This window comes from Primulina huaijiensis, unplaced genomic scaffold (assembly GCF_012295235.1).
Source record: "Primulina huaijiensis isolate GDHJ02 unplaced genomic scaffold, ASM1229523v2 scaffold30697, whole genome shotgun sequence".
NCBI lineage: Eukaryota > Viridiplantae > Streptophyta > Magnoliopsida > Lamiales > Gesneriaceae > Primulina > Primulina huaijiensis.
This window is the reverse complement of record NW_027357257.1, coordinates 45,382-54,909: the sequence shown is the minus strand read 5'-3', so window position 1 is coordinate 54,909 and position 9,528 is coordinate 45,382. Positions and strand designations below refer to the sequence as shown.

General features: G+C 35.3%; 2 protein-coding genes across 4 annotated transcripts; one reads left to right on the top strand and one right to left on the bottom strand.

The window, feature by feature from the left end:
* Window positions 1-862: 862 nt before the first annotated feature.
* Window positions 863-2,889, top strand: LOC140967936 (probable lipid-A-disaccharide synthase, mitochondrial). Its single transcript, XM_073428735.1, has 3 exons — window positions 863-1,246; window positions 1,607-1,845; window positions 2,348-2,889. The coding sequence occupies exons 1-3, from the start codon at window positions 1,096-1,098 to the stop codon at window positions 2,573-2,575; spliced, it is 618 nt and encodes a 205-aa protein (XP_073284836.1). The 5' UTR covers window positions 863-1,095; the 3' UTR covers window positions 2,576-2,889.
* Window positions 1,683-6,995, bottom strand: LOC140967935 (transcription factor TCP2-like). 3 transcript variants are annotated; one of them, XM_073428733.1, is made up of 2 exons: window positions 4,291-6,995; window positions 1,683-1,820 (listed from the first exon to the last, which is right to left on the bottom strand). In XM_073428733.1, the coding sequence occupies exon 1, from the start codon at window positions 5,616-5,618 to the stop codon at window positions 4,335-4,337; it is 1,284 nt and encodes a 427-aa protein (XP_073284834.1). In that variant the 5' UTR covers window positions 5,619-6,995; the 3' UTR covers window positions 1,683-1,820; window positions 4,291-4,334. The 3 variants fall into 3 exon arrangements, with proteins under 3 accessions (XP_073284834.1, XP_073284833.1, XP_073284835.1); XM_073428732.1 differs by lacking the exon at window positions 1,683-1,820 and adding an exon at window positions 3,284-3,692 and having other exon boundaries at window positions 4,291-6,992; XM_073428734.1 differs by lacking the exon at window positions 1,683-1,820 and adding an exon at window positions 3,612-4,018.
* Window positions 6,996-9,528: the final 2,533 nt, after the last annotated feature.

The following is a 9,528-nucleotide window of genomic DNA, read 5'->3' as shown; positions in this document are numbered from 1 at the left end:
AATTTCAGGTAAAGTTGAAACAGACTGTCAAGTCCGCTCTCTCGTTTTTGCCTCATGTTGTGTTAACAGCAGATTAAAAGGGCTTTCGTTTCGTTTACTGAAGCATTTTCGAGGTATCTTTATTTCAATTATCCAAACTCTTGTTTAACTTTTAGTTTCGTCGGCCAAGGAAAATGATGTTGGAATAAAGGGCAATGATTTTTTCAGCTAGATATGGTCAGCTTGGGTGGGCTAGCTTGTCCTCGACATTTTCACTTTGTAGCACCATCATTCTGGGCCTGGAGAGGATCGAGGTGAAGCTAGACTTAAAGGGCTTAGAGGTAGGGATGACAACTTTATTCACGTGTTTGGTGTCTCACGAAGAAACCCCGAAATGGGGATGAGGATCCCCGATTTTTTCGGATTTGGGTTCGAATTCGGGGATTTAAAGTATTTCGGGACAAATATGAGATTACTATCCCCGTCCACAAAATCTTCGAACATGTCCCGAAAATAATATCAATAATAAAATATTATTATTATTAATATTAATAATATTAATAATATAATAATAATATTATTTTTTAAAATATTAATAATATTATTATTATTATTATTGATATTGATATTAATATTAATATTAATATTATCTCTAATAATAATAGATAAAAATAAGTTTTAGTTTGAGAAAATCTCAGAATCCGTATCGTTTTGTCATATTAACATTTTTGAAACGGAGATGGGGGCGGGGATGAGAAGTTGATCCCCGGTTTGGAGATTCCCCGAATCCGAAAAAGTGGGGATTGGGACAGATATGGGATGGAGATGGAATTTGGGGATAGGGATGGCAAACCCCCCCGGCCCATTGCCATCCCTACTTACGGACTTTGTGGATCATGTTTTTTGCATCCTTCCATTCGAGGCAGAAGTCTGTAGGTTAAATTGACTACTCGCAACATTTTTGGGCCATCCAACATTAGAAGATATTTTGGAACTTGAGGTGAACTCATATGCATAGCATTAACCATTTGAAGGCCTCGCTTGGTGATAAATTTGTGTTTGCCTTATAAGAGATACAATATACGATAAAGAGATTATAAAAACTTCTTTTATCTGATGCTTCCTCTAAAGAAAGTCTTGATTTATTCTTCTTGTAGTCGTGTTATTCTCGAGGAATTTGATTTTCAGGTTAGAAAAAGCACAGACAAAGAATGGAGGGATGAAGGCGATGGAGAAAAACTTAGGAATGTACATGGGATATCGTCAGGTAGAATGATGAAAATTTATTTTTACCTCTTCTGTTTTACTTTACAGCTGATTTGTACTTCTTTCTACTTGGTATATTAAAATTTATTAACGATTGCCAGCTCCTGAGAATATCAACCACTTTTATTATCAAATCTAGTACAGAAGTGGTTGCTTCTAAGTTGATGTAAGATGTACATCATAAATGTTGGGACAAAAGTCGTACTTAAAAGACTGGTACCCGTTCCCAGCTTTTCCCTGATTTCTTATGAATTTTAATGCATCAAATCGACAAAAACCAGCCTTAGATTTTAATCAACGTTTCATGGAACCCTATTTGAAGTTTATCCTGTATTAAACACATTGGTTTTGATACATGAAGGATCCACAATCATATCAGTGCTCCCTGGAAGTAGATTACAAGAGGTCACACGCATGCTTCCAATATTTTCACACACCTTGGAGCTACTTAAAAATGACTTCTCCGAGCTAACAGCTGTTATTTATGTGGCACCTAATAAGCAAGTGGAAGGTTACATCAGGAAGGCTGTCGGGGTGTGGCCAGTGCCAGTTGTTATGGTACCAGGTGTCGCATCCTGCATCAAGTATAATGCTTTCAGTGTGAGACCTTTGATATAATATCAGCAAAGCTATTTGGCTATCATATTCTAAAAGATTATTGCATTTCGAGTAAAGTAATGGTCTGAATAGCACTTCAACAATGGTACATACACAAAAGATTAACCTGATTCATTTTTAGCTCAGATTTGTTGACTACTACTCTTTGAATTAAATGGATCAATTTGACAAAATTCCTTTAGTATTGGAAAATTGAACATTTCAAAATTCTGGTGTTTTGTACACTTCGGCTGATCGATCCTAGGAAGGATCGCGATTTCGGGCCGGCTATGGTGTGTGAACTGATATGCTGTGTGGCTGTGTCCGTTCTGATTTTTTAAGTCAACACCCATAACCACTGAAAAGACTGTAGTTTGCTGGTGTTGCATTGGAACATTTCTTGGTGTATCGAGATTCAAATAAAATAATGACATCAAAGTAAAAATAGGAGGAAAGAAAATCAAAACTAATGATGCTAATACAGCTAAGTTTCAATGTGACACAGGCAAGTCGAGTAGCATTATGTGCATCTGGGACAGCTGCTGTAGAGCTGCAGCTTGCACGCTTACCTTGTGTGGTTGCATATCGAGCCCATGTCTTGACGGGATGGTTCATTCGCTACAAAGCTAAAATACCTTACATCTCACGTCCTAAGATCATCCTAAATTCAGCTCTAGTTCCTGAAGCTCTGTTCGAAGCATGCACTCCTTCACACATGTTCTTCACACAGTAATTGAAATTTTAGAAACTGATGAGTTGATGATGCTAGAACTTCAATAATTGTGATGTTTCAGGGACTTGATGAATGATGAGAGCCTCCGCAAAAAAACAGACGGATGCTGCTGGTAATTTCATCAACGCACTGAGTCCCACAAACTCAACAGAGGGAGAACATGCACTCGTTGAGTTTACACCAAGCTTGACCGCAGGTCCGCAGCATCTCAACTCTTGAAGGATTTGAATTTTGAAACTATGATTTTAGTTTTTGGGCTAGATTTATTGGTTCATATTGCTTAAAGAAACCTTTTCTTCAATTTCTGGTGGTTGTAAGTTATGAAGTCAACTCCAGTTTTCAATATAAGAAAAATATATGTTTTTCTTTAAATAAATTTTGTAATAATGAAAATATATCAAAACTAAACTGAGATAAAGCAACGATAAATTATGTTTTTTATATTAAAGAATAATCGAAGATAATGAGCAAAAAAAAAATAAAGAATTCACATAATTTTTAAAATATATAATATTTTTAAATAATTTCAAATCAATTAGATGATGAAGTATGGGTGAAGTAAATGTATTGTTTTTTGAGAAACTGATATTCCACGGAACCAACTACACGGTAATTGTTCGATTCTAGTAAAAACCATATTTTGCCCCAACAAATTAGGTAAATCAATGGTCTGTGAGCGGAGTCAAAAGAGTGGAATGGCAATTAGACTAAGACAATCAGTGTAAACCGTCCCAACATGCATTCCGAATGTGATGTAATAAAAATTACACGAAATAATGATAATGGACATTGTATGTAACCATCCTTCATGCCTTCATGACTATGTATACCATAATCACATGTTGGAACGATGTAACAAATTTATCTTCCAATACAGCACTCTTCTCACTTCAAGAAAATCATAATATTCGACACTTTTCTTACAGAAAATAGAACATGCGAATCAAATCAGGTAGCGACAGGAGACATCCCAACAAAATATATCCACTTAAAACTCAGCACCAGTTCAGAAACAATTATCAACCACAAATATGTATGATCCAAAGCAGAAACGTGTGGAATATCTTGAAAATGGGTCCTCTTTGAGGTAGGAAAGCAAATGCATTGCCGAGTGTACCTGAATCAAATTTGGATAAAATTTATTTAGCCTAATAAAGCTCTTCTATGTCATATCATATCATATCAAACTAATACCAGATTTGGGCTCCAAAGGATATATGTGAGCCGGTAGAAGCTCATTGGCTTTGGTCAATAATTGTATCAATCATTAGCTAATGTAAGAAGTTAGTGAAAATATGTCCCACGTGAATATTATTTTCCTCATGATGAGAGTCGAATAGCCAATCCACATTCTTAGGTATACTGATTTCCATTGTTTCAAGATAACAAGTACAAGTCTAAAACACCAGACTCCAATGAGAACCTCCTAAGCTTGCTTACCCACTGGCAGTGAACACGTGTATTAGAGATCATTAGAGACAGCAAATGGTAGATGCTGCCAATGGAAAACCAAGAATTTGACAAAAAAGTGTTAAAACCAAAAGACACCCACATCGCGATGCACAAAGATTCACGAAACCCTCAAACCAATGTCAAGAGAATTAGACAGTAAGCAAACATCACAAAACAATTGCAAGCGTCATAACGAAATTTTTTGGCTTTTTTTTAAAAAAGAATCATGGGTATGAGTTTAATCGAGAAAAAAGAAAATTTACCAGGAAAAAAGGCGTGGTTCAGAGGAACAGTCTCTTCCATAAAGTCAGTTCTTTTCCTTTCCCTTCTGGCCAGATTGCCTCTCATTAGAATTAACATGAGCATCTCCATAATAAAGCTGCAGGCCGGCATCAAATCCCGAGAGGAGCTGGTGGTGATTCTCTACAGGCACAGCGGTGCCGATGAAGAAACTTGGAGGTCCGTCTATGGGAGGAAACCTCTGAAGTTGAGGCAGCAGAGACGATAAGGAAGAATTGGACTGAAGGGTCCCCCTGTTAAAGCCTGAAAGGCCTGAAGAATTAGCAGAAGAAGACATGGTGAAATTCAGGTTGTATGCGTTACTTCCGTTTTGGCTGTTACTGTTGCCGTCATTTTTTCCTCCCACAGCGGCAGCAGCATTGACAACTGAGACGATGTGGTCTGGGGCAAAGGAGAAGTGTTGCAGTTCTTGATGGCGGTCCGCTCCTAAACTGAACAGTTGTGAAGCCACAGCCGTTGCTGGTGGGTCAAGTAGCCCACTGGTGAGGTAATCCATAGGAGCTGAGGAACACTGCCTCAGAGATTTTTGAAAGAAATGTGACACATTTGCAGCACCACGGCCACCTCCGCCGCTCAATAGTTCAGTAAAAGTAGGGTGGGAAATTGTGTTCAAACTAACATGTGAAGTCTTTTCCTTGTCTCTTTCTTCCGCTGAATTTCTTTTGTGGGCCTGGTTCCAAGCTTTGATCCTGCTCTCGGATCTGGAAAGTGATAAGCCAGAACCTTCACTAGCTTCAGAAGGACTACTGCAGGCCGAGGATTTGGACGCTTTTTGCTGGTGATGATGGTAATTCTGACCGTCGCCACTGTTCATGTCCATTTCAGCTGAGTCGAACACAAGATTATCACCACCGCCAGTGCTAGACTTCTTTTCGTCGCTCAGCTGCTTTGGGCTGTCGGGAAATAAATTGCTTATCGGGGGCAGCTCCTGAATGGAACTCGCAGCGGCTTTCAGCAGCCATTCCACCGCCTTGCTTGGCTGATCGTAACCCAAACGATCTTGCAAATCATAGAATTGGATTGCAGTGTTGACGGAAAGCCGCACCCGGCGGTCTCTAAGCCCCTTCACCGTCAAAACTTTGCTGTGCCTATCTTTCCCACCGGAGGCCCTCGAAACCCTGACGATTCTTGAAGAAGGCCAGCCATTGAACCTACCAACGGCACCGCCGATATCTACAACACGTGCGGCACTCCGCCTTTTAGGCTCTCTCTCTTCCTCTTCATCTACGTTACTCTGAACATCCGCCTTTCCACTAATACTGATGATTCTTGGAATTTCAACTACCTCCATACCACCACTTTCATTCCTTTTCTCAAGACCCTCTTACCTCTTTTGCTTTCTTATGGACTTATCAACTCAGAAAGATAAAACAACAAAGGGATAGTGACAGAGAAAATTCATGATGAAAAATATCAGTTTTTTAGGATCAAGATTAAGAGAGCAAAAGAAAGAAAACTTTTGGTGTGCAGCTCAGAGGAAGGGTGTGGGTATTGATGTCCTGTCCTTAGCATTGATGACGATTACACAGTAATTTGGCTTTTGTAGTGACACTTTCATAGGATATAATTTGACAACAGAAATATTATGAACAAAAATTAAAACCAAAAAATTCTGCCATAACATATATCAACATCAACAACAGATAAAGCTCGGGCAGGGGAGGACTTCGGTCCTTTTTTTTGTCTGCCCTAAAGCTCTATGCGGAAATAAAGCTAAAGACCAAAGCCTGTGTATATGCTCAGAACTGCCTTGACTCAGCACTGAAACAACACAAAGGAATATACGGTAGCCACATCCAACAAAAACCACAAAAAATAAAGAAGGCGAGTGAAAAATCGTATTTTTACTAGACTTTAATATCTGTATTTAATCTTGATATATTTCCAGACATTGGGCTGAAAAATTAAAATAATTAAAGCCTGGTTGAAACTATAAACGTCAGACATTATTGCTATATAAGCATTAGCTTCAACAACTACAAATGAAATCAGTGTTTTTTTTTTTACTGATTTCTGAATAATAATTGTTGATATTTTATTATAACCACCAGTACTAATAAATGGTATTGTCTCAACTTCTACTCCGTTGGCGTTTGGTTAGAAAAATTATCCAGAGTGATTAATAAAGCAATTTTATTATACATTTTTACTCGATCTGCTTATATGTGTGTGATTAAAACGTCAAGAAAACTACATATTCAACTCTAGATTCAGAAAAACAAACAAACAAACAGAAGTCCAATTGCAGCAAGTGAATTTCTCAGCTTGTTTCATGAAAATAGATCGTACGAAGAATTTTCAGAAACAATAATAACAAAAGCAACAACGATGTTCTCGATACAGTCACGTAATATAGAATAAGAAATAAAGACGTGCACGAAATTGAAGCAAATTACCCTGATTTGCGGTGGAGTTGCTTCTCTAAATTCAAGCATTCCGAACTTCGAAACACCTTTAAAAATCTCGAAATAATGCTCCGCGAAATTCATGGAAAGACAATGAAAAAGAAATTAATGTGAATTTTGTTATGATATGGAAAAAGGAAATCAAATGAGGTTAGGCCATTGCCTGAAATTTGGAGGGGAAATTGAGATTTATTATTAAATTAAATATAGAAAATGGATTGAAGCAAATCACCAAGTTTATCGGTGGGGAAAGGACATATACGTCGCCCCGCCTCTGTATTCTCAATTTAACCCTTCGATTCGTTCCTATTTACATTTTCTCTCTTCACAATCTCCACTTATATCTTGCTTTTCTATACATATTTGAAGAAAAGAGCGTCAATTTGGGTGAGTTAGGTCGAGTTGAGCAATAATATTATGTAAAAATTGTCCAACTCAAAAAAACTCAATCCGAACCCAAATCAACCCGTTCAACCCGATTTCGATTTTTTATAAAAAAAATTTTTAAAGAAAATTAAATAAAATTCAAAAAAAATTATATTTTAATTTAAACACATAATAACAATATATCTCTCATATATATGATTTAAATTTGAAAGTCTAATTGTAGAAAATAAAATATATTTATTAAATCAAATAAACATTTGTTTAGAAAATAAAAAATGTTCAAAATAAATATTAAATTATAAAAATTTATGATATAAATATACAGTAAATATTTTTTCAGACATACAATATATAAAAATGTAGGTAATATTTATTAATTATATTTTTAAAAAATTAAAATTTTAGGGTCAATCCGAACCCAACCCAACCCAACCCGGTCAATTTTTTCGGGTCAATTATCGGGCCCAACCCAATCAGACCCGGACCCGAAAATCCCAAACTCAAACTTGATTTTTTTAGGGTTGAATTGTATCGAGTTGATGGATCGTATCTGATTTTGACACCCCTATTCATCCTTCATTTGATGGTTTCTTGCAAATCTTTTTATTTTATTGTTTTGAAATAGCAGACCATCTTCGACTGTTTTTAGAAAATAAATTTAATATAAATTGGATTGGGCTTCACACTATTAAAATCAAACTCAAATGATGTAGAGCAGTAAAGCCCAATCTAAGTACAACATACTGATGTTGGTCCAGCCCAATGAGATTGGACAATTGCAAGTGGAGAAAATATTAATTTTTGTTAGATACACTCCGATGAGTTATGTCTCAATTAAATTATTTATCTCACAAAATTGATCGATTTTGATCAGGCTGGCAACCATCGAAACCTCCTGCAACTATACTGTTAAAACCCTCCAGGAATTTCACTAATAGAATCTTCCGGAAACTTCTACCTCGGCCACCCTTGGCTCGCTGACAATTCTCGAGAGTGGGCGACTTATGATGAGTTATGCTCGATTCGATTACATAACCCATAAAATTAGCTCATCTTTATTTAATTATTTATCGTGTTCTTTTATCGAATAATATCGGTTTTTGGTCAGTTTGTGGTGTGTAGAATCAAATGGCTAGCCTATAAATACAATCCTACGGTTTCGTTGTCAAAGACTTTTCTTTCGTGTAAAAGAAAACGACACGGGAAGATCAGTCTTCTTCGATAGCTATTGCTGAAAGTTAAGTTGTGGCCTCTCGTGATGATAACTCTTTCAAATTTTTTTGTTTAAAAAAATTTGAATGTTTCATTATTAAATATCCAACCTGTCTAGAGAAGATATATAGTATGATACCCTATCGTAAATCATATATAATATATCATATCGAAAATTACGATATAGGAAAATTCATACTGATAAGTATGATACCCTATCGAAAATCATATATAGTATATCATATCGAAAATTACGATATAGGAAAATTCATACTGATATCGTACCGAAATTTCGGTATTTTCCTATATCGTACCGAAAATTTCGGTATACGATACATATAACTAACATACCGATTATACCGAAATTGTACGGTATATCGAAATTTCGGTACGGTATCGGTATATACCGTTTTATACCGAAAAAAACCTTATATTTTAAATTTTTTATAAATTTATTGTTTTAAAATATTATATATTTTAAAAATTTTGTATATTTTTTCGGTATTTCGGTATTCCGTTATATACCAAAATTTTCAAATTGTATACCGTTATCGTACCGAAAAATTCGGTATTGTTACCGTACCGTACCGAAATCTTCGGTATACCGAAAAATCAATAAATTCGGTATTTTTTCGGTACGGTAATCTCGGTATATCGAAATTTTCGGTATTTTTCCCACCCCTAAACCTGTCGATTAAGTCACGTGAAGATCGAGCTTTTTTTATAAAAAAAAAAAAATTTTTAAAAGACAATCTAATTACTTAGTGTTTACTGGGTAAACATTTTTTAATACATCAAAAATAATAGTAAATTTCTTGTGAGATTGTCTATCCATGAAACAGGTCAACTATATTTATATTTACAATAATAAATAATATTTTTGATATAAAAAATAATATTTTTTTATTGGTGACTCAAATAAAATATTTATCTCACAAAAGTTTTGTGCACGGAGATTTAATAATAATCCTTCTATAATTGTAATAAACTACATAAACAAATAATAAAAAAAATTCTAAACAATCATTTAAATATCATACGTTATGTCGGCAAAAATTCCATCTACATTTCTTTAAATTTTTTTTATATTTAAATAGAGCATATAAAAACCGAATGAATCATATATATAAAATTATGTTGAAACTATTTATAGTTATTTTTTATTTGTAATTATTATTGAGATAATGTATATATATA